The sequence below is a fragment of the Phalacrocorax aristotelis genome, chromosome 16, assembly GCF_949628215.1.
Source record: "Phalacrocorax aristotelis chromosome 16, bGulAri2.1, whole genome shotgun sequence".
Lineage (NCBI taxonomy): Eukaryota > Metazoa > Chordata > Aves > Suliformes > Phalacrocoracidae > Phalacrocorax > Phalacrocorax aristotelis.
Window position 1 is genome coordinate 3,135,592 of NC_134291.1, and position 24,783 is coordinate 3,160,374.

General features: G+C 47.1%; 1 protein-coding gene across 1 annotated transcript; it reads left to right on the top strand.

Moving 5' to 3' along the window:
* The first annotated feature begins 14 nt into the window (after positions 1–14).
* CFAP52 (cilia and flagella associated protein 52) lies at positions 15–21,894 on the top strand. The gene is made up of 14 exons (XM_075111347.1): positions 15–77; positions 974–1,173; positions 1,938–2,074; positions 2,731–2,859; positions 3,893–3,992; positions 4,458–4,574; positions 12,440–12,540; positions 13,513–13,683; positions 16,105–16,253; positions 16,929–17,074; positions 19,207–19,358; positions 19,982–20,084; positions 20,255–20,366; positions 21,191–21,894. The coding sequence occupies exons 1-14, from the start codon at positions 29–31 to the stop codon at positions 21,364–21,366; spliced, it is 1,842 nt and encodes a 613-aa protein (XP_074967448.1). The 5' UTR covers positions 15–28; the 3' UTR covers positions 21,367–21,894.
* The last annotated feature ends 2,889 nt before the right edge of the window (positions 21,895–24,783 follow it).

Below are 24,783 nucleotides of genomic sequence, written 5' to 3' on the forward strand. Positions count from 1 at the left end.
CGGCGCGTCCCCGCGCGCGGGGGCGGCGATGGCGGCCGTGGGCGAGCTCTCGCTGCGGGCGGCCATCGGCTTCAACGGTAGTGCGGGGGTCGGGGGGGGCGCACCCGGGGGCGGGGAGCGGGGTGTGGGGGCGCCGGGGGGCAGCGGTGGGGCAGGGGTTCCCAGCGGACAGGCTGAGGGGAGGGGCCGGACCCGCGGGGGGCAGCCGGGGGTCTCGGCTGGGGCCGTGGTGCTGTGGGGTGATGCGGGAGCAGCGGGGTCCCTCCTGCCGCCCTCGCCGCCTCCTCCTGCCCCCCTCGCCCAGCGCCCGAGAGAAGCGCGCAAAGTTAAGTATAGGAAAAGTTTGACCAAATTGTGGGATTATTGTTAATTTTTTTCTCATTACCCAGCTTACTAGAACGAGAAGAGCTTAATTGCAAAATAAAATTAAGTTGGGTTGCACAAAACACTCTCGTAATCACCCCTGTACCCGGGGATGGGGGCTAGGCGCCGGGGCTTCTCCCGCCGGCCGCCTCCTTGGGAAACGTGTGGCTTTGCAGCTATTTTGAGGCAGGCCTGGGTGGGCCGGTGGTGTGGCCCCCGTCAGCCCACTCCTGGGGAGCCCTATGTGCTGCCGGGCTCCGACCGCGGGGCCCGTTCCACCGCGGGGCCCGTTCCGTCTCCTGGCAGCTGTAGGACGCACAGCGCCGTCCGAAACGTGTCAAGGTGACCCGTGGGTTTTACGTGGGGTTGTTCTGCTGAACGCCTTGGGGGGAACTGGAAAGCTCTTGGGTTTGCCCTCATTGTGAGATAAAGCTTGGGGAGCAAGCGGCAAGCGATTTCCCCTTAGGGAGTGCGATAAGCAAGGCCACCGACGCGGAGGTGTTGGGGAGGGGTCAGCCTGCGCTTGGGACTTGGGGCAGGGGAGGGGAATTCGCCTGCAGCCCCCAGAACCGTTAAGATCCAGCAGATCTTTCCCTCCTTTCTCTTGCAGGGCACGTACCCTGTGGCCTCATCTGCCACCCTGATAAGGCGCACGTTCTCTATCCCCTGGGATGTACTGTAGTTATTCAAGACCTGGACAGCAAGAAACAGGCTTTTTTGCACGGCCACACCAATAATGTCTCCTGCGTCGTCGTGTCCAGGAACGGGGTGTACGTTGCTTCCGGACAAGTCACTTTCATCGGCTTCAAGGTGGATAATGCTTTAATTTTAACCGCATAATATTGACCAAAGAAATTGGAGTTGGCTTGCCAGCGGAACCCTGGGGAAGGCAACACCTTTCGTTTATTTTTCCTTTTTTTGGAAAGCAAATGCCTACAGTGGGAGGATGTTGCAGAGGATGAGAAATTGTGGTTAGTCCGTTGCTGGATTTGCCTTTATGGTTTTGTAAAGTATTAAGCAGTCTCCCTAGGACTGAGTTAACTAGATTGAGGGATTTCTTAGTTCCGGTCCTTTTTACCCAAAGTGTTGTGGGCACGTGGCAGCCTAAATCTCATTGGACATTCATTAATAGATGGTGTTATGTTTAAAGTGAGACCTGAGTTCCAGAGCTGCTTAGGACTTTCAAAAGCCCTTGACAGGTACCTATCAGCATTTTTAGACCTCTAAAGTTCTTTATGGTTTAATTTTTGCCTATTTGAAAAGACCCTGAGACGCCTGGAAGGAATCAAGTATTAGCATTTTCAGTATTTTAAAATCTAAGTCAAATGCTCAGTGTCTCACGGTAAATTTTGATTTTGAAATGAAATAAAGCTACTCAGCCGGTAAGCTGGAATAACACTTATTACAGCACCTAATCTGAAGCGTATTCATGTCAGCGGAGCCCTAGGCTGGGTAGAAGCTAACCTTAAGCTGGGCTGCTTCTAACAACTTTCCTGCCAGAGGAAGTTGTTGGTTCTACTCCTGTGTGTTATATCTAATGCTCTGGCTTTGACCCCTTCCGCTTTGCACCGCAGGCAGACATCATTCTGTGGGATTTCCAGAAGAAGGAGTTGCTTGCTCGGCTGTCGCTGCATAAGGGTAAAGTGGAAGGACTAGCATTTTCTGCAAGCAGCCTTTATCTCGTGTCGCTGGGAGGCCAGGATGATGGCAGGTAACGATTTCTGCTTCTTGGCACAAGATTCCTGATGGGTTGTAGGGCATTGAAGGATGCTCTTAGGGAGCACTCGCTCGTCGCTCTCTGTCAGTCTGGCTCTTTCCCCTGTTGCCGTCTCTCCTCAGTGACCCAGCTCTGTCCGATAGGGAGCCCGGTGGGTACCGTGGGCAGAGTGCAGGGTATGGGGAAGCAGCTGAGGGAGAGGACGAGGGGAGCAGCTAGTTCTTAAGCTGGTGTCATCACCCAGAAACCTTATGGATCCTGCACAGCCTGCTGGCTTAGTGCACTGCCCTGAGGAAATATAACTTTGACAGAGGGCTTGCTTTGACACACAGACAAGTAAGAGGGGAATGAAAAGTGATTTTAAATCAGATTCTACGAGTGGCCTAAGACATGGTTTGAGTCTTGCTCAGCAGAAGGAATCTGGCAAATACATATACCCTTGCTTCAAGAGCAGGGGATGTAAACTGCAGTTCCACATGCTTGTAATAAGGTCTTTCTCGGGTAAAATCTCTACAAAGTTATTGTGTGTCCTGGTGGGAACAGACTGCAGGAAAATAGGTTTTGTTTTTTAGTAATTTGTTTTTAATTTGTCACAAGTAAAGTAATTTGTCAAAAAGCAAAGCTATTTAAAGCCCCTCCTTCTCCTGCAGCGTGGTCGTGTGGCACGTCGGTAAGAGAGAGGCCGTCTGCGGGAGCCCTGCCTCGGCACGCAGCGCGGGGAGCGCGACCGTCGTCGTGTGCTCCAGCTGCAGAGACGAGACGTTTGTTACTGCTGGAAAGTAAGGTTTTATTTAGGTGAAAGAAATGAGGGAAAGAACCCATGGACCTATTTCCTTTTACAAAGAGTCTTTACGTAAATACAAGGAAACTTAAGCAACTGTGTGCTCATGTTTTTTTCTTTTTGCTCTGAATGGACCCACAAATATCCGTCAGCTTGTCCCTTTAAGGCATTTCTGCTTGTTCTACAACAATATGTTTTCAAAGCAGCACACAGGGACCCGCACGTGCCACTTCTGGTCCTGATCGCAGGATTTTGTACTCAGTGTTCCCCATGTGGCATTTAAAATATTTAGTTGCCAGTGTTTACACAAGAAAAGCAGTCAGTGAGCAACTCCGAACAATGGTTAATTAATGTAGAAACAATGATATCTTGCAGGTCGTTGGATCATCTCCTCTCCTCACCAGATGCGATGTACAATTGGTCACTAGCTTGTAACAAAAGTTTGTACAAAAAGGCACATTCTGCGTGGATTTGAGACAGCCCCCGTATATCTAGCCTGACATTTAAATGTGTTGAGGACCTGCACCTCCCTTTAAATCAGGGAAGGCTTTGGATGCTCTTGGCTGCAGTTGCACTTACAAGTGGTGGCCTTTGCAATTTTAACACTTTTTTAAATGTTAGAGTGACTGTGTGTAAAGGTTTTATATTGGCTCCTATGTTGTCCGTTAAATTGCGCTAGAAAGTAGTTGCAAATGTCCTGTATTGTTCATTTCCTGTTCTGGGAACTCAGATCTCCACAAACATGTCTCTTTGGGAAATGAAGCGCCAAGGTTGTTACATACTCCCCTGTAATCCTCGTACACGTTTTTGCTGAACCTTTAAGATTTTTGATTTACCTGGGAAAAGTTACCGTAACAGACAGCAGAAAAGAGAGAGACTTAGTTCTGGCCTCTCTGATATTGTTCTTTTCCTCTTTATTAAAATTTCAGAATAATGTAGCCTGGTAAAGGCTTTTTAATTCTTCTAGTAGTGAAAAAAACCTGTGTGTTTCTGCATATCGGGTTTTGATCCCACTATATTCTTTCTTACAGTGGGACCATTCGAGTATGGGAACTGGATCTAGCAAATAGGAAAATCTGGCCGACTGAATGCCAGACAGGGCAACTGAGGAGAGTGATCACGTGTGTTAAGGTACATTTCAGCCAAACGATTTGGCTAAATTAAGAAACTCTCTACAGACTAGAGAAAAACCCCAAGCTTTTATAGTAATGCTAGAAATGCCAATTACAGCTGCGTGATGGCAGTCAAGTTACCAAGCGTTGGCTCGTGGCAGATGGTCTCCCACCACTTCCATATCCTGGGAAAGAGTGTTTTGGATGCTTCTGAAGAGAGGCAGCATGTATTTAGTCACAGGCGCTAGCACCAAGAGAATCTCGCTTTTGCTTCAAAATATTATCTAGATTTGTTTAGACAATGTCTTGCGTTCAGCAGTGTTACGGAGCTTTGAGTGTGACCGGACGAAAACATTGGCTGTATCCCCTTGGATTAAATCTTGGCAATGCACTGAAATAAAGCTATTCACGCAGCCCAGTGCTGGGCTTGGGACAAGTGTCTCTTTATCCAGACCATGATCTCTTTTTTTACGCTTTCCTATAGATGGCAGATGATGATAATTATTTTTATGTTGGCACATCAAGTGGTGATGTCCTGAAAGTGAATACAAACCACAACCTGATGACTGACTATGGGCCCCGGAAGGAGAAGTTCAGCTCGGTGAGTAGCAGCTCTGTGACTTGAATTTTCTTCCTTATCCTCCTCTTTGTTAGTAACTGAAAGTAGGGCAACCTCCAGGAGAACCATTGCAAAGCTGATGCGCAGACCAACCCTTTTTCTGTGCTGCTAGTTCTTTGTGTCTCAGTCTTGATCCTGAAGGCTGAGACCATTAGCTCAGCTTTGTTCACTTTCATTTGGCTCAGAATTTGGGTTTTACCTGAATCTTGTGTGTCATCCCACAGACTCTTTTTTATAATAAATCTGGTGAAAGTCATAAAAAGAGAAAAATGATCATAAAAATGGAGTAGTTAGTTCTGAGTTCTTTGTTTTCTTAGGAAGATACTAGCTGGAGTGAGACAGAGGACATTCCTGGGAAGACTGGTAGAAGTGCTTATCTGAGCAGCTTTCCCACACTTACTCCTATAAGGTCCTATATACAGATCTTACAGATTTGTTAAATTGTCTGGGCTGAAGTTTTCCAAGGCAGCTGTTTGCCACAGGAAGAGTATTCTGGAAGTGCTTCAAAACACTGCAACTGCTCTTAAAAAACCCCAACCCCCTGGATTTTTATGTTTGTTCCCCGTACCATTCCTCCCCCTTCCTTCAGGAGGTCGTCTTTTTGAAATTCTGATTCTGCCAGCGATGAGGCAGGGGCCTTACTGGAAAAGGTGGTGTAGATAATATAATTAAAGAGTTTATTACAATGCATATGCACCATTGGGACAAAACAAGGTTGCCCAGGGTACGTTGATTCTATTGCTTTTAAACTTCCGAGTGTTTGACTTCATAACCCCAAAGTTCTTTTAACTTAGCTTTTTTTGCTGTAATTGGGACTCATGGGTCTCTGTATGAGTATGCTCCGACGGGAGTACCTCCTGAATAAGGGGCTTTTGGCCTTTCATTGTACAAGAATTCTGCACGCAGGGAGCTGTAGTGATAAACAATCAGCAACAGCTAGTACGCTTGCTCTTGATTCCTCTTTATTTATTGCTATAAAAGACTTCTCGTAGCTTCTCGGTTTATACCCAATGGAGGGGTGATACCTAAGGAATTCAAACACTTCCGTGAAAAACTTTCTTGCGTTAGCTTGAATGTATTTTGCGATTCTATTAGAAACCAGGAAAATCAGTCAGCAGCAGGGGAAGCAATGCAGATGGAAGTACTGAATGTACTTGTTAGGGATGCCACGGGGAAGCTGTGCTACAAAGAAGCAGATCTGGTTTGAGGGCAAACACAAAAACTGTAAGAAAAATTCAGCAGTCAGCCCAAAGAAAGAGCTACTCCAGACTGCTTTCGCTAACCCTCCTGAACTTTGCTTGTACCAACACATGTACACACAAGCCATATGTGTGCCCGTTCAAAATGTAGTGTCTCTTGCGTGTGCCCATATCTCTGGGATAACTTGGAACCACTGAATTCTTTGAAATGTATTTCAAAGTTTATCTGTTACAGGAGGTTGGAGAAGTTATCACTCATTTTTCCCTCTTGCATTCATAGCATCACAGAATGCCCTGAGCTGGGAGGGACCCACAAGGACCGTTGAGTCCAACCCCTGTCCCTGCACAGGACACCCCAAATTCACACCGTGTCTCTGAGGGCCTTGTCCAAGGGCTTCTGGAACATCGCCAGGCTGGTGCCGTGATGCCTCCCTGGGGAGCCTGTTCCAGGGCTCCACCACCCTCTGGGGGAAGGACCTTTCCCTAATGCCCAACCTAACCCTCCCCTGGCACATCTCCCTGCCATTCCCTCGGGTCCTGGCGTTGGTCACCAGAGAGCAGAGACCAGCCCTGCCCCTCCTCCTCCCCTCGGGAGGGAGCTGCAGAGCGCCATGAGGGCTGCCCTCGGCCCCCTCTGCTCCAGCTGAACAACCCAAGGGACTTCAGCCGCTCCTCGTACGGTTTCCCCTCTAAACCCTTCCCCAACTCCGGCCTCCTCTGGACACTCTCCAGTAGCTTTATACCCTCAATGTCCTGTGGCACCCAACGCTGCCCACAGCACTGGAGGTGAGGCCGCCCCAGCGCGGGGCAGAGTGGGACAATCCCCTCCCTTGCCCAGCTGCGATGCAGGGCTCGATGCCCCCCAGGGCACGGCTGGCCCTCGGGGCTGCCAGGGCACGCTGGTGGCTCCTGTTCAACTTGCCACCGAGCAGAGCCCCCAGGTCCCTCCCTGCAGAGCTGCTCCCCAGCCCCTTGCTCCCCAGCCTGTCTGTGCAGCCAGGGCTGCCGTGCCTCAGGGGCAAAACCCAGCCCTTGTCCTTGTTAAACTCGATACGGTGGTAGTTGCCCGGCTCTCCAGCCTGCCCAGATCCCTCTGCAGGGCCTCTCTGCCCTTGAGAGTGTCAGGAGCTCCACCCAATTTTGTATCATCAGCAAACTTAATTGGCATTCCCTCCAGTCCTGCATCCAAGTCATTTATGAAGCGATTAAAGAGCACCGGCCCCAGGATGGATCCCTGCAGAACCCCGTAGTGACCAGCCACCAGCCCGATGTCACCCCGTTTGCTATAAGCCCTTGGGCCCAAGCTGCCAGCCCATTGCTCACCCACTTGTAGGACGCATTGTAGGGTGCATTGCGGCGTAGGAATCTAAGTCATTTAATTCTGTGTACATATTAAGTGACAGGAGTGTATGTATTTTGTTTTCCTGAAGGAAATCATAAGTTTGCTGAAGGTGCATACTCTTGTGGGTGTACCTGTACTGGAGGCCATTCAGCCAGACCTCCAGCAGTCACGCTGCAGGGTTTTGCATCCACACTGGGCCCACGTCCTGGTTGATCTCTGCTGTCTTATATGCCAAGGTCTTGATGATTGAATATCACCTCCTTTTTTAAATGCTTGCATGCTTTGAGTCCGTCTACACCTAGCAGGACACGTACCTTGCCCGGAGTAGCTGGCTGAAGCCACACAAGGTCCTGAACTCCCTCACCTTCAGGGTACCAAATGCATTGGAAACATGACTTCACAAAAATATATTTCTGAGACCATCGCTAAAGAAGCGGTCAGATAGGGTCATTAGCAGGACATGGCAATATTTGGGGGTTGAAGGAGGGTCTAGGGCCTCTTAGAGAAAGGCAGAGGCTCAGAGCCAGACCACAGTCCAACCCGTACTGTGAGAGGTTTTCTCATAAGGCAAATCCTTGGAACCGCAGTTTGTGGCAGAGACCTCTGGAGCATCGTGAGCTCCAGCTGACATTGCTTCTGAGAGGGGAAAGCTGAAGAAAAAACAGGACCTTTGACTATGCAAGAGACTGACAAGATGTTAGGGAGAAGAGATCTGGAAGTGGATCTTGTCACAGCTGCCTGCCAGCCTTGTGGAGGAGACCAGAGATGGTAGGCATTAATCTGACTTATGCTTTGTTTTATTAGTGTTAGGGACTGGCAGCTACCTAAGGCGTACCACTGGTCAGCTGGGGAGAAGGGAGAGAAACGGAGACATTCGCGTTCGGTGGAAATAATAAGTAGTCCTTCCAGTCTCCTCCTTTGCCCTGTTGCTTAAACCAGACATTTGTCTCTGAAGACAGGCTTTTCAGACACGTGCTTAACCCTGTCACCCCTTCTCCTCTTGCTTTCTTCCCCTCTGCCCTCACTCGTTCCAATGCAGTTTCCGTGCGCCCAAAATGGGAAATTCATCAGGGCAAACCTGTATTATTGCAGGCAGTGAGAAGCTGCTGGTACATTTTTATCTCCAGCTACTGTCAGACCCACTCTCATACTTTCCAGTTCTCCCTTCCTCGCTCCGTACTGTGATTCCCTTTCCACCCACCCATCGCACATCTCTGCATACAAATAATACCTTGTCACTAGACTGTCAACAAGCCCTCGCTGAACACACGTAACATCTAATGTTTTATGGCAGAAACTCCCAACTGTAGCATAGTCTTCAATGCTGAAGGAGGTATTTTGCAGATGTTTTTTCAAGTCAAAAGCACAGCATTTATCAAAACAAAAGTATTTGCATCCTTGTTTCTACACAATTTAGTACATCGTATTGCTAACCCTAGAAGTGTTGATTTTTATTCCCCCCCCCCGTAGAGCTGTGTGTATTTTACAAGACACCTTTTGTATCTTTCTTGAAAATGTACCATGTATTAGTACTTGTAACAGAAATTCTCACTTCTCTAGCCACGCAAAGCAAAGCTGCCATATGTCTTGTTTCAGAAGGTAGGCACGACTGCTCCAAAGCCTGGCTTTTGAGACATGGCCTGCCTTTCCTAACCAGGCATTTTCCAGCTCCCCGGTGGGGAGGTTGGCCGTACATCCTCCAGTGGTGAACCGTCCTAGCCTCCCTTCCCGTGGAACCATTTTCATCACTTCATTGCAATTTTACCTGAGAAGATACATATTTGGGAACGAATGTTATCCTGTACCTCTGAAAACCTTGTTCACCAGTCACAGTGGGGAATTATGAGCCAATGGCAGATCATGAAACTCTAAACCTGGAACCCACAGTACCCCACGCTGAGCATATCTTTAAAGAAAGAGGTTAGATACTGCTTGGGTGAGGAGAAGGTGTTTGTTGAAAATAAGTTTGGTCAACCTTAAAGGAACCTTGCCTTTAGATATGTAAGAATGTGTTTATTATATAGACATGATCTGAAGATGTCTTTGTTTCTGTTTTGAAGAGAGGAGTGGCACAATAGTTCGCTGGTATGATAAAACAACTTGTTTTCCATCTATATGGAGTTAAGTGCCTTCCTGTAACGTCTGTAAATACTGGAATAAACAGCAAAATTAATTTTTATCCCCATCGCAGGCTTGAGGAGCTATAAGGCACCCGCTGAGCTGCCAAGTGGGATGTACGATTGCAAATCCATTTTCAGAAATATTTGGAGTGATTTGCATTGTAAAAAAAAAAAATATATTTAAAGGAGGAGCACCGGAAGAGTTCACAGAGCGCTCAAGAGCTTTGCGAGAGATCAGAATGGGACAAAGAGCAAGTAGCCCTGCAGGGAGGGACTGGGCAGGCTGGATTTTTGTTGGTGTTTTTGTTTATAATCATACTTCAAAGCAGTGGTTTCTTTTTGTAATAAGTAAATAATGAATGGTGATATTTTTAACCTCCTACATTAGACTCTGCATTTCATCTACAAGAGGACTGGCAGTATATAAAATAGAGTATTCATCACATCGTTAACATGAACTGCTTGACTCCATGAATAACGAGTGCAACCTGCAAAGCTATCTGTTTGCTCCTGGTGAGTCAAAGAACAGATTGGACAAGAAAGAAGCACAGTTGTCAAGTTAAGGTTGAAATCAAACTCTGATGATTTTTAGAGCCTGGCAATGAATCCTCGCCACTGTAAGGGTTTTTTTCTGTCTTAATAATACCCGCTTCCCTCTCAAATTGAAGAACTGAAGAGGATACCTTGGAAAAATCAAAGCAGTCTTGGCAGTGCTGCAAAAACCTTAATTTATTAGCAAGTAGCAGGGAGCTGTAATCAGATAAACTATGTAGTCATAGGTTTGATTTCTAATGCCACCACCTGCCATAATGCTAAACCCAAAGGGCATTTGAGGTGGAAGGCTTTTACAGGAAAAACTGCAAAACAGTACATCAAACGAGAGCTGATGGGCCTGTGATAAGAGGGGACTCGCAAAATGCTGCCAACACCTCATAGGAAATTTTTAAAAACATTGTTCAGAAACCGTTCTGCTTGTGGATCGTATTCCTGATTAGAAAGAATCCCTTTGTTCTCGTGCTTTCGCTAAGAATATTTGCATGAAAGCTGGCCTCCTGCCTGGTAGCGTTGCGATAGCGTGGCATGAAATCCTCTCTGGAGGTTGTGTTTTTCCCAGCGATCAGTCCTGATACTACAGGAGACTGTGGACATGCTACCGGTGGAGACACGCTAATGAAGAAACTCAGTGTGAATAAATTACAACTCAGGGAAAATTCTTTACAATTTTTTTTTTCTGCAATCCATATTTATTTGATCCTGAAGGTAAATAGTCCTTAAGCCGATGCGTGGGTAGGTGCAAGGCTGCCTGGAACACCAGCACTGGAACGCGCAGTTACGTATGTGGTGGGTTTTTTTTCCATCAAAAAGTGTAAGCAAGACTTTAAAAACAACAAATTGCTTCTATTTGCTTTGATAAATGAACCGAAGTCACTTTTCCAAATCCATCAGACCTCGTCTGTGGCTTCTGCAACATCCTTTCTGGGTTAAAATAGCTCAGACGTCCATTTTGTTTTCTCTTCTTTCTTCACTCCCTCTCTCCCATTCCTCAGAGCGTCAGTTCTTTCCACACAAAAGAGCAACGCTTCCTGGCTTTCATTCTTTTAAACACTCTGAAAGTGTTTAATCCTGAAAATTTACTGGGGTTAGTCCTGATTAATGCTTGAGAAGAACAGGAATGCTGGGTGGTGCTGCTTAGATGTCAAACTTTATCATAAAATGCTGACACCTGTAGTTTTTCAAAAATCACAAGCCAAGCGCATGACAGAGATTTCTTCCTGAAGAACAGATGCGGAATCATTCTGATTTGCCTCTTGCTTATTCATTGAGGACTCGCTCCTTCCTGCTTTCACAGCACTAATGCTAGAGGTGGGGCTATTTTTTTCCAGAAAAAAACTCCACCAGACATTGTTATTTTCACATACTGGCTCTATGAGCTCGGGCTTAAAGGACAAAAATGTTAATATTGTGAAAATGCCGGTCCGATCACAACAGCTGGCAATACTGCTTGTTAGCCCACGCGGTGGCAGGTGTCGCTGGAGCCTGTATTGCAACTTCAAATGTCGCGCTCAACGGGCTCCTTACAAGCCGCAGGGAGCCTGGAGCTGCTCCCGGCTGGCCTCTCCGATTTGGAACGAGTGACGGCGGTGGGGTTCTGCCCTCTTGGTGGGAGTGGAGGTGCCTCTTGTACGCGCCTGCTTCGTGACGGAGCTTAGCTTTCGGTCCAAGTTTTGATGGCATAAAGCTCCTTTATTCCCTTTTCCTTTCCATTTCATTCATGCGTAGGTTCCCCCAGGCTAGGAGGGATATTCTTCTCAGTAAGACCATCAGGATTTTACCCCTCTTGCAGCCTATCTTGGAGCCTCTCAGAGATTTTCAAGAATTGATCTGTTGTCTTGTGTACGGAAGAGTAATATTAGTTCACAGGTAGCAGAACTGAAGCAGAGACTGATTTTTCTTTTCATTGAAATTTTGTGACAATTTTGAGGACTGCTTTCATTTATTTGCTTGTTTGTTCATTTTGTTGTGGTTAGGTTTTTACTGTAGCCTGGTACTTTATCCACCGAAAAGCATTTCTCCTTTTTCTAATGGCTGACCTCCTGTTGATCTGCTCATCTCAGTAAATAGCAGAGACCCGTGCTGATGGCAGGCTGTCTAATTTCCAAAGCTTTTCTGCGACAAATGTGTTTTGTTACTAATAGGTGGGAGATGGGATTGCATCTTTTGGACAGGGAGAGAGGCCTGGGACACAGAGGATCTGTCCTAAAAGGAGCTGTAGGAAAGGATGCTTAGGCCGAGCTTTACCCTCTGCTGTTGTCAGAGAACCAGAGGAAGGAAAAGTGGAGGCACTAATATAAAGCGTGTGTATTGCTTGCTGGAACAAGGCAAGGATATGTAGGCTCGTACGTGGTCCCAGCTGCCCTGAAGGATCCATGATGATGCTGTTCGCTTGGTCCTCATACTGTGTTAGTTAACATATACCTGCAATTAATAACTCTTTTCTCCCTTCTCACTCTAGAGGGTCACTCTTTAGCCTAGGTCAGTCAAGGAATACTGAAAAAGCCATGTTTGAGTGTCATAAGGACTGCCATTGGGAGCGACATGGAGACTCCGTTGTGCTATTCAGCATGGCTGCAGCGATAAACAGACTCTGCTTCCATCCAATTGTGTTTTAATCCTGTTTTCTCCTAGGGAGTCACAGCTTTGCTTTTGCTGAAGACAGGAGATTTAATAGTCGGCACCGGAGGAGGGATTGTAGCTCTCTGTAAAGGCTCAAACTACAAAGTAATGAAGTGAGTTTGTAGATGGGAGAATCAGGAGGGTGGAGGTGACAGTTCCCCCAAAGGGTCACCAGATAAGAACCAACCATTTCTACATAAAGGCATAAACCAAATAAAGCTGGGTTTTTCAATCCCGCAGACCAAACAGACAGTGTGGTTCCAGCGTAATGAAGTTGAAGCAGACTGAAAATTACTGCACGCGTTTGCACAGCAGTGAATTGCCCTACTCCTTGTTCATTTTAAATAACCAGTGTTTCCTTTTAGGCATTAGGAGTCAGATCCTAAACTGATGCAAAGCGAGGCAGGTTTGTTGAAATCAATAAAACTATGCTTATTTACGCCAGCTGAGAAAGAGTAGTATCTGCTGTCTAAAAAAGGGTTTGTTGGAGGACATGGGATTGTAAAGGAGGGCTCCGCTAATTTTATAGGCATGTGTCTGGAGGGGCTGGAGTACATGCAAGGCTTTATTCTGCATACAAAATAGAAAGCTGCAAGCGGCATTTCCCCATATGCGATTTGAAAATTGGGCTCGCAGCTATTAATTTTGCATTGTTTGTGTAGCCAACTTAAGCGTATGGTTCTGCCAGCTTAGCTTTGTACAACTAAAACTATTCCCAGAAGATCTAAACTCTCTGGAAATATTCTTGAATATGGGATATTTAAGCGCACTTGAGCAAGAATATCAACAAAGATGCTGTTACCTTAGGCCCTGGTCCAGAAAACCAAGTCTCCAAAGCGCTGCCTTTGCAAGCCTTGGCAGAGCAGCAGGTGGGACAGGCAGGATCATATGAAGTATTAACATGCGACTGGGAATGAAATGTTAGTCCTGACCATGTTCTTGCACGTTGATACCACAGCCTGGTTATGGAGCTTTTTTTGGGGAGCGGGGAAAGTCAAGACTCTATAAAGTCAGGGGAAGAAGGAAGCTAGGAAATAAGTACCTCGAGGTCAATGTCAGGCCAAAACTCTGCTTTGTCTTAACAGGAAAATTCAAGTTCAAGGTGCTGTCACTTCCCTGACAAGTAGAGGTCAGGGTCACCAGTTCTTTGTAGGGACAAACGAGTGCCAGATTTATCGAGTTAACTACACTGCGTTTAAAGAGGAGCTGGTTGCTGCCTGCCATAACGAAGCCGTCCATGACATCGTTTTTCCTTTGTGAGTATAACTGGCTGGGATGCTTCTGGCTGGCAAAGTTGAGTAAGCTGCCAGTAAGGCCAGGATGCCTACGTCAACACCTTGTAACCCCCAGGAACCCAAAGCCTACCAACAGGAACAGTGTGGCCAGCAGGGGCAGGGCAGGGATGGGGCCCCTGTGCTCGGCACTGGGGAGGCCCCACCTCGAATGCTGGGCTCAGGGTTGGGCCCCTCGGGACAAGAAGGGCCTTGAGGGGCTGGAGCGTGTCCAGAGAAGGGCAGCGGGGCTGGGGCAGGGTCTGGAGCACAAGTGTGCTGGGGGGCAGCTGAGGGGGCTGGGGGGGTTTAGCCTGGAGAAGAGGGGGCTGAGGGGAGCCCTTCTCGCTCTCTGCAGCTGCCTGAGAGGGGCTGGAGTGAGGGGGGGGCTGGTCTCTGCTCCCAAGGCACCAGTGACAGGGCGAGAGGGAACGGCCTCAGGCTGCGTCAGGGGAGGTTTAGGTTGGATATGAGGGGAAATGCCTTCACTGCAGGAGCAGTCAGGCCCTGGCACAGGCTGCCCAGAGAGGTGGGGGAGTCACCGTCCCTGGGGGTGTCCAAAAACCATGTAGACGTGTCACTTCAGGGCATGGTTTAGGAGGCCTGGGGGTGTTGGGTTGGTGGTTGCACTTGATGATCCTAGAGGTCTTTTCCAACCTTATGGGATGATTTATACAGGCAATGCCCTCACCTAGCAGTGAAATGCAAGGGAGCGGCTGCCTGAAAGCAGGAGGCAGCAGTTCAGTTTGAGAATTGGAAAAATCATCAATCTACAGCAAGAATTCTAAATAAAAAAACTAGAATTGCTTATGTTTGGGTAACGGCAGCGATGGTAACCTCCCCCTGCTCTCCTAGGGCTGGTGCTCTGAGACTCGGGGCTCTCAGTCTGCCAGCAGTGTGACTCCTGGAACTCTGCATCTGCCTACCCTCTTGCAGCTCAAGCTTGTAGAGGTGTCAGCTTTCCTACTCACCTCTAACATCACCTGAAACCTGACTAACAGAGCTGTTCAAAGAGGCTTTTTGAGTCTCTCAGCCTCACTTACGATTTCATGTTTGACAATATGGCACGTTATATTAAATTCTAGGCTTGTAACGAGAGAAGCTGGGTACACCGGCGTGTATTCTGTCTGCTTTTGTCTGGCGAACAGACAGCAAGCGTTCCCTCTTCCTGTAGAGTAGGATTGTGATACTTTATTTAAAAAAACAACCCACAATGGGTTAGTTGTTTCCTCTGCAGAGAGAGGACGGGAGTTTGATCCCAATGAGGTTTTATTTTTGGCATGTTGTTATTGCCTCGCTTCTTGACGCGGCACAAAGGATCAAATCTTATCAAGGTACAGCGAAGTGCCCAATACACGGGGCGCTCCTCCCTGCTTGTCACCAGCCTGAAAAATCCACACTCTTCTCTTTAATGAGTAATAGTTTGGAGCTTTAGGGTAATCAGATGTTAGTATACCTGACTGGTGCTTCTGTGTCACAGAGGTAGCTGGATGAGCTGGATTTAGTGATGACTGTAAGGACTTCAGGACTACAACCTTGCGTATATGTTTAAACTTCTTATCTGTTAACTGTTCTTGAACAGAGCGTGTCACTGGTTGGGAAATACAGGCTTAATTCCCTGTTCTGGCTTATTTGAGAAATCTTCAATTGCTGATGTTATCCTGCTTTATAAAGCACCTGTGCAAGCTGGGCTTGAAAGGGGCCACACTTTTGTTGTGCCAGTTTTCTCTGTCCTGGTTCATCTTTCCGGGCATTGATGGTGATGCTGAACAAAAGCTTGTGGTACCTTTCTAGATTTCACGTTCTGTCATGTCCCCAGGATGTGTGGTTTAGAGCTTATTTCAAAGCGTTCGGTCCCATAGCTTTTGAAATGCCGCAGGCCTTTTTTTATTCAAACACGTATAACAAGTATATTACGAACAGGCTTTTGCCATCGTTCCTATTGCCTTCAGCGATGTTGAATAGGAATCATCCAGTAAGCGAGATAAAAAATGACATCTTTACAATACGAGGCTGCTGTTTGTCCCTGATGTTAAATCTGGGCAGTGAGCACCTCTACACCCACTTTTCTGTCTATTATATACAACACGTGAAGTTGTTTGGAGATGGAAGATGGGGAATAAATGTCACAACTTCACCTAAAGTAGAAACTATTCTTTTAGTTTCACATTAATGTAACTGTTTCTTAAAATGAATGTTTGAATAGAAAACCAACCAGGGGAATTTTATGTGAGAAAGGTGATCCTATGAAAAAGGCCTTTGTCTCAACCACGGTGATCCCTCTTGGGAAGATTACAGTTGCATGTTAGGAGCAGCTAAGCTTTGAAGGATGGTTCGGGATCTGACAAAGAAAGAGGTGTTTTCCGTATGCCCCTCCTCATTATCTGTCCTCTCTGAATTCCCCAGGGGAACTTCCGACTTGTTCGCTACCTGCTCCAAAAGCGATATTCGGGTCTGGCACACCCCAGAAAACAGGGAGCTCCTACGGATCGTCATCCCCAACATGACCTGCCATGCCATAGAGTTTATGAGCGATGGCAGGAGCATCATTTCAGGTAACGATCAGTCCAGACCCATGGTTGAGTCCAGTCTTCAAGTGTTGCTATACTTAATAAGCATCAGTATGTTAGACTGAAGAGAGGTTTAAATTGGCAATGGGTTTAAATTCAGTTCATTGCTTGACCCAAAGGCAGCTGGGGCAATGAACTTTGCTCCTGGCCTCCAGTATCCTGCTGCTGTAGTACAGTGTCTGTGGAAGGCAGGGTTTGGAGACCTTGCTTTGGGTGTGAATTCCAGCAATTCAGGATGCAGTTCAGTCCTATCCAAAAGACCTAATTCTAAAATATTAACCTTATTGCATGCAACAGGTTAACCTGTGATGTATGTAGACCACCTTTTGCATAAACCCTGCTGCCCATCGCCCCATGCAAATTGCTTACACAGGAACTACTGCAGTCCTAGAGCAGCGATGCCTTTCCCGCATTGTCACCAAACCAATTTGCCCATAGCCAGAACCAAAAGGAATTAAATTTCAATAATTTATTTGGGGCTATAGCTCTGCAGGCTGACCTACAGTACAGTGGTTTTCACGTGTATACTGGTGATCTGACAGGAAGGTGGGCCTTATAAAGGAACTTAATGAAAAAATGGGTTCATTTGGAAAGGAAAGGGAGACAATAGTAGGAGGAAAGTCTGTGCGCCTGCGTAATCTGTTTCTTTTTATTCATCAGCTTGGAATGATGGGAAAATCCGCGCCTTCATGCCGGAGACTGGACGGCTGATGTACATGATTAACCATGCCCATAGCTTGGGAGTGACGGCGATCGCTGCTACCGGTGACTGCAAACGGATCATTAGTGGAGGAGGCGAAGGGCAGGTAATTTTTGCTTAAAAACCTGGAGCAGCTCTATGCTCTCATCGCAGGGCCTGCGAATCATCTCTAACTGCTTAGTCAGAAAGTGAGCTATTCTTAGCTTTCACTTGAGCAAAGGACCGAGCTTGAAAATGTGAGCCGTGGATATATGCAAATCTCTTGCTCTCAGAGGGCATAATGTAAAACAATACCCCGATTTCTTCCGGCATGGTTGTCTTGAAAATCCTTCTAATGCAGAATATGCTCTTAATCCTTTTTGTTCATTTGTCTCTCCCCTATATTTGGCTTATCAGCATTAGTCATTGTTTGCAAGGCTCCGTCTAACTGTGCTCTAGCACTGATTTGCTTTTTGTCATTGCTTTGGAAGTCTTAGTCCTGTCCAAACTGACCTGTACGAATTCACTTCACAGCACAAAGTTCACTTTATATCCCTATGGTGACTATGGGGTAATTTTCTGGGATGGTACTATATGGTCTAGGTGATGGTGTTAATAAAAGACTCTAATAATGACTCAGTTCCTAATACAATTATGGAAACGTTCCAACACAAATAGCAATAAATATCAGAAAATATGTTGTAGGCATCATACAATCTTGTTGTTCAACAGTTTTTTCAGGCCATACAAAACAAACACCATGTACTGTGGCTACTGCATACACTTCACAGAGTTGTGGCCTTTTTCAGTCTGTAAAAGTGACACTCCTATTGTTTACATAATTTAAACACAGGGTGTTTATTTATGTTAAAGCTAAATAATCAGACTTGGAAAGCTCATGTTCGGTTTTTTGCCTTGCTTTGGACCTTCTCCCTGCAGTCTGGCAAGCACTCAGACCAGACATTTAATCATGCATGGATTCCTGACTGATTTAGCCGCTCTGTGCTTTGTTTGTGTACCCTGATCTCAAGCGTTCGGTGTGCCCGGCTGGAGATGGCATGGGAAGTCTTGATGAGTGAGGAATTGAATTTAGGTCTTCCAAATCTCAGGCTAATGTCCTAATCACTGACCCATCTTTCTGAATCACCCTGCACCTTGGCTCTCCTGTAGAGCAGTAACGGCAGCACTGCCTTGTCTCACTGCATAAAGACATTAGAGATGATGAGCTGCTTCAGCCCTTCACTGATAAAAGAACAGTTAAGTGCCTTGGATGATTAGCACTAGAGGATGCAGAAGATGGAGGACCTAGATTCCGTATCAACACACGGGCTCTGGTTAGTTGATCTCTGAATTGAAAAAGACAGCGGAGACAGAATTAAAGCTAAAGGTTGGTTAAGTGGAAATGAGAACTGCAGGGGAGCACTTCCAGTATTCATTCGGATCACAAAAAAAGCTGTTCGAAATGCTAATGGTTCTGTCAAAATCAATCTGAGAGCTGTGACTCTCAGGGTTGCTTAAGGGATTTGGATGCTTTGATCATTTAGCAAGTGGGAGTTGGACATCCGGATCCCAGAGGTAACTCAGCATCAGACTTGAAAACGTGGAAGGTCAGCGCTCTCTGCTTTTGATGGCAGTGTCTAAATTTCTACATTTTCACTAGGATTTGACCTTAGTGGAATGTAAAAGCAAATAGATATCATAAAGTCTGGCACTAGTGGGACAGTAAATGCAAGGTGTGAAGGATCGAGTCCTCAAAGCAGAAAGATCTTTCTTTGCTGTTACTGCCACTGGGAAAAGAGGTGCTTTCAGGCACATATTTCACATCAAAGATTTAGAAAGCTGTTTTGTATTTACTTACTGGCATTATATGTAGCACAAATAGCAGGTAGCTTTTTTATATCCCATTTCAGAAACCTTGCTCTTTGATCTTTAAAGCACCGCTGGAAATATATCATGGACTAGATGCTTTTTGCTGATCAAGAGATGAGTAAACTGAAGCATGGGAGAGTGGGAACTTGGCAAAAACAAGGTCTGGGGTTAATGGTCAGGAATTCCTGAACCAAGTGGATCACATTCTCAAGAACTCAGTTCAGTTTTATGAGTCAGCTGCAGGAATAACCCACCGGAAAATGGAGACAGTCCACTGAAGCTGAGTTGCTGTATATGTTATAAGAAATGAGCTCAGGAAAGCCTTAGGCACCTCCTGAGCTCAGTCAGGATCAGGTGGTACAAGAGCAGATGTTTGTTGCTGCTTTCCAGGTGAGGGTCTGGGAGATTGGTGAGAGGACTCACAAACTGGGGGAAGTTCTGAAGGAGCACGTGTCTGCTGTGTCCTGCATTAAGATTAAGAAGAACGACCGAGAGTGTGTCACAGCCAGCCTTGATGGAACGTGCATCATCTGGGATATTGTGTAAGGAGACAGATAAGTATTGCAGGGCACTTAAAGTGCTGGTAATGCCTCCCTGGGGTCACTGTGCCCTATTTGGGACACCACGTAGTGACGAGGAGGGGAAAAAGAGCGTTAGGAAATAAAAACTACTAGAAAGAACAATCAAGTTGGAGAATGTAGAACCTCCAATGCTAGAAACTTCTTAGAAAAGTTTAGGCAAACATTCGTCTCAAGCTGTTTACTTGTATTGGATCCTGCTTGGCCAAGGGGGTGGAGCAGGTGATTTCCTAATTTTCCCACTAGCTCCGTTTTCCAGCACTGTACGACTTGTGTTGAGCGTTGCTGATCTGCAGACTTCCTGCACTGCGGTAAGGATAAGGGAATTTTTGCATAGTGAATAGCACCCAGAAAGCATTCGGGATTAAAAAATTTAACTTCATATGACAGCAGATCAAAAGGCTTACAAGGCAGCTGTGATGGGGAACAGAACTGATGACCCTAAAAGGCTTCATGAAACCCTGAACTCAGACCAATACCTGAAAATATCCGGGTAGAAAGAGAGGTCTGATGTATAGAGATATTTCAGGCAGTCAGAGTTCATTTTTTGACCCTACTGCTTTTTCTTGGTTTGGGGTGTTTTGCAGGCATTTCATAAGAAAACAGATGATTCTAGCCAACACCTTGTTCAAATGTGTGTGTTACCACCCCGAGGAGTACCAGATAATCACCAGTGGAACAGACAGAAGGGTAAGCAAAACTGCAGGAATTCTGTTTGCAGTCATTCCAAAACACAAATTCTGGCGCTTGTTACATGATGAAACCCCTGTACCTCCACAGAAGGTTGTGTTAGAGGGCAGTGCTGAAATCTGCGTGCTGTTCACGCACAGCTGAGCCCTCCTCTCTGGTCTGCTCTCTAGATTGGATACTGGGAAGTGTTTGACGGCTCTGCAATCAGAGAATTGGAAGGGTCTGTATCGGGTTCCATCAATGGGATGGACATCACATCAGATGGGGCATACTTTGTCACAGGTGAGTGGGTGGATGAAACTAGGAAAGAGGAGGTGATATTAAGAGCAGGGAAAGGAAGGCAATGAACCAAGGGTCTCAGTAAAGAAGGAAAAAACTAAAAGGAGGGGTCAGCTAAAGGGGAAAATAAAATGAATCACTGAAGAAAATTCCTTAGAAAAAGGCTGTGGTTCAGACTTGGAAGATACTACGGTTCAGTCTTGCAAGACATAATGTAAAGGTGAAGACAAGGTTCAGATGTCTCCAAGGGACGAATACAGGGTTTCACCTTGCCCTGCTCCTCATTTAGTTCAGCAGTGCTTGCTGTGCACTTGAATGATCTGTTCAAGGGCCCTGCTCCAGCAGCCTGGCAGTCTCTGTTGGCTCGCAAGTGGGAATGACCCCAGGCTCTGTCCAGCCTCAGGCTCACATGTTCCCCACCGTCGTGACATCTCTTCTGGGAGCCTAGCACTAGCATAGATGGGCCATGGTATCGTGTGTAAGAACCGTAAGTTAAAACCCACAGATTTGTTGTCAGCACCAGTTCTTTCAGATTAACCCCTTAAACAAATGTTGGTTAAGAGCCTTTCGAAGGCCCCCCCATACTATTGGTAGCACTTGCTGGCCGTAGCTCACTGTGGTCTGCTGGTACAGGTCCCGAGCACTCTGCTGGACGCTGACTCTCTACTTCAGTTGAGCAGAAGTAGTTTTTGCTGTAATGCCCCAGACAATGTGTCCCACTCTTCCTAAATCAAACGAATGCCCAAGTATTCCCCTGCCTGGGATCTGGGAACAAACAGCAGCAGAACTCTGTGTAATCATTTGTTCTTCCTTTGTGCCCAATGCAGGTGGTGATGACCATCTGGTGAAGCTGTGGGACTATAACGAGGGTGCAGTGACTCATGTTGGAGTGGGCCACAGTGGCAACATCACCCGTCTCAAGATCTGCCCTGGGAACAAGTACATTGTGAGTGTGAGCGCAGATGGTGCCATCCTGCTCTGGAAATACCCAGCCTTGCACTAACAGCTGGCACCGGAGCTGCTAGGCCACTACAGCCAGCCCTAGCGATGCTTTTCTCTTCCCAGTGAAGCTGTTTTAAAGCATTTGTGCTATTAGAGGAGATACTATTTTTATACTCTCTGGTATGCACTTTCCAGATCCTTCAGATATCCTTTCTAACAGTGAATAAATAGGTCCGATCTTTTTCAGGGGAGCTAAGAATTTGCTGTTCCTTTTAGATTGGTTTGAAAGGATTCATCACTTCTGCAAATCATCTTGGCTGTTGTTGTAACACTTGCATGTTGTTACTGCCACCTTTCCGGTAGTCTCCTAGCGTAGTCTTACTTGTACGTCTGCTCATTTGGGGACTCTCTCTTGCTTTCACGTGGTCTCTCTCTTCCCTACCCCCTTTTGTCCATTCCTTTAATGAATAACTTGTTGTGTAAATTCAGTCTTCTGTGTTCATTTTAATTTGTCTGGTCCTGATTAAGGAAAAAGCCCTCAGCTCCAGCTCAGGCATTTAACTGGGAAGCTCTTTTGAGTCAAGCTTTTAAATCACTGTTCTCAAAGGAATACAAGGACGTTGGGGCTTCTTCATTTGCAGTGTCCAATTTAAAACTCTCTTCAGGGGCTTGGTTTTCAAGAGTGAGAACGCGAATGCAGTCATTTCTGAAAATGCCTGGATGTTTCCAGCTAGACACACTCAAATTCCTGGTCATCGGCCTAGTTTTTCAAACAGGCTCCAAATTTGCATGAAATATGTATTTTGTCTGAGAATGAGTACCCGGTATCATATCTAGTATTAAAACCAACAGCTCTCAAGATACTGTTTGTTTAAAGATCAGTGTAGGCAGCGAGCCTGTGAAGTGATGCAAGTGAAGGAAACATGCCTTTTGCAGGCATTGAAGGCCTGTGAGAATTCTGTCATAAATTAAAACGGTAGCAAAATCTTGCATTCCTTAATGTTAAGGCTTATAGATGTTTTAGTTAACTAAGATGATGATTTAAAGGCAGTGTCAGCTAGATACTCTCATACCTGTACTGATAGTATTAGCTGTTCTGGTACACAACGGGGGATAGGAACTCAAAGGTATGATTGCTAATTATTCTTTATATGCCACTAAAGATGGTTACTGTTCATTACACAATAAGGGTGGATCCTTTTGGACTGGCTCGGAGGGTATCTGTGCACCCACGTTGTCCATCAAACAGTATGCAAGTCTTCTGGTTGAAATATCACTGCTCTCATCCAGGGAGTCTTTAGCAAAGGAATTAAGCCATTTCTTCCTCTTTTTCTTTGGAGACAAGACGATGCTATGCAGCGATAAACACTCCAGCAGGTTTTACAAGCTCTGCTCGCTGTGGTTTGGAAGGCAGGATCAAACCTCTGGAATGTGGGACAGACAGGCAAAACATTTGCGCTTGTGCTAGGAGGATGAAAACAGCAGTGGAGCCTGCGAGAGCTAACCAGGCAGTCCCGAAGACCCCTGTCACCACCAGCAACCCTTGCTTTCCGAGCTACAGGGTTTTGAGATGGAGATAACTGTCTGCCAGAGTCCCACCTCAGCAAAGCAATTCCTTTCCCTTCGGATCACACCAAACCTGTCATTACAGCTGGGAGGAGAATCCAAGTACCCATCGGGGAGCCAAAGTCCTGCTTTGCTGTGGCTGTTCCTGGGGTGTAAAGACCAAAGCCCTGCACACTCGTCCTGCACTAGCTGGTTCTTCACGGCTCGGAGGCAGCAAAGTGAGACAGGCTTTCCTGACTCACCTGGACACCATCACCCACTGACTCTGGGGAAGACAGGAGCCGGCACTCTTAAGAGTAAAGGCTGGTAAACCACACTTTCTGTTGGTTACAGCCGGCCAGCAGGCTCTGGCCCTGTGTCTGTCACCTTATAGATCTGAAAACTGAGAGCGCAGACTCTTTGGAGAAGTCCTGTCCTGCCTATCTTTCTTTTCAGTGTGAAGCAGCATCACTTTATTGAAACCAGCCCAAATTTTAAGCACGGGTGTGGGCTGAATTCCCTTGCTGCAGCGTAGCCAGAGGCTGTAGGTCACTGCCCAGGGTGGTGGTTGGTATGCTCCAGCAGCAGCACCGCATTTCTCCTGTCCTATGGCACAGCGTGCGCACGGTGCTCCGTTAGACCGCCCGTCCTAGCGTCCACGCGCAAAGCTGTGCCACCGTATCCTCGCTGCTCTAGGGGTAGGTGATCTGGGGCACTGCCCCACGTACTACAGGAGGAAATAGAGGCGGTAACCACAGAGGCTGTGGCTGCAAGTCTGGTAGCACGTTTGGGAAAGATGGGCTGCCACGGCTGAGCCAGGGGCTGGCGAGCTCGCCTGCTTTCCAAGCCGTGCTCAGCTACGCGGCAGCTCAGCAGGTCTCGTTCCCCCAGCACAGCCTTGCACATCTGGCACATCTCGCACAAGCACTAAGAGCCGTACATGCTCCTCACCAGCACGGTCGGGGTCCCCAGGGAGCCCCCGGAGCTTTACAAATGGATGTGACCTACATGAATAACGCCGGGAAGCAGACATGCAGAGCAACCTGCACTGCGCGTCCGCCAGAAGTCAGGTTGTGTTTGGAAGACATGAACCGCAGTCACAAATTTCCCCATTCCGCACTCGCCTGACAGCAGGCACATTGGATTTTACACCATGAATGTATTCATTACGCTATCATTAGTCATGAAGAACAGCCTGGTTAATAATGGAGATCTATAGCACTCGCACACAGAACCAGCCGTACCGAACGCGCTATTAGCATAAAGCAGTGGGGAGTTTCAGTGCCCCCCTCTTGGCCGAGGCAGAGGGAGCCAACGTCGCTCCAGTCATACCAGCAAAAGCAAAGAGGTGTCCCTAGCAGAAGGCACATTTGCGTGCCCGTTGTGTGGGTTCCCGATACCTCTGCCCCTAGATCTAGCTGAATCCATCAGGAGCAGGAGCAGCCGGGGTGAGACAGAAAAGCACGGGCACCGTGGTTGCACTGAGCTGCCTTACGGCGCCTTGATCGACTCCAGTGATGCTAAAGTGGAGTTAAATTCTGGTCCCTGTGGGCCTGGGGGAGGGAATGAAGGGAATGTCAGTGAAAATCAGGTGTGTACCGCGTTTTGGAAATGGCTTTATAATCTTTATTGTTAGGGGCAAAAAAAGAAACTTATGTTAAACACTTCAGTGATGTCTGACTCGGTGAGAGCAGTCGTCAGCTTTCTGGCGCTGGGCCCTGAGAAGGGAGACCCAGGCTTCCAGCTGTGCCACCCATTCACAGCACAATGCTGGGACCAGAGCCCCTCACCACCAGGAATTTGGCTTCCAGACCCCTGATGCCATTCCCCCTCCGTGAGCTGCTTTCTCCTGTTCTCAGGCCGCAGGCACCGCTGACGTACGCACCGCCCTGCAGAAAGGCTTGCACCCCCCTCCTTGCCTTCCTGCCCCAGC

Bases quoted from the DNA above. Each gene is read 5' to 3' on its own strand.
- CFAP52 (XM_075111347.1), top strand. From the start codon at position 29: ATGGCGGCCGTGGGCGAGCTCTCGCTGCGGGCGGCCATCGGCTTCAAC. The intron at 13,684-16,104 runs GTGAGTATAACT...TGAATTCCCCAG, and splicing joins CATGACATCGTTTTTCCTTT to GGGAACTTCCGACTTGTTCG. The intron at 20,085-20,254 runs GTAAGCAAAACT...TCTGCTCTCTAG, and splicing joins CCAGTGGAACAGACAGAAGG to ATTGGATACTGGGAAGTGTT.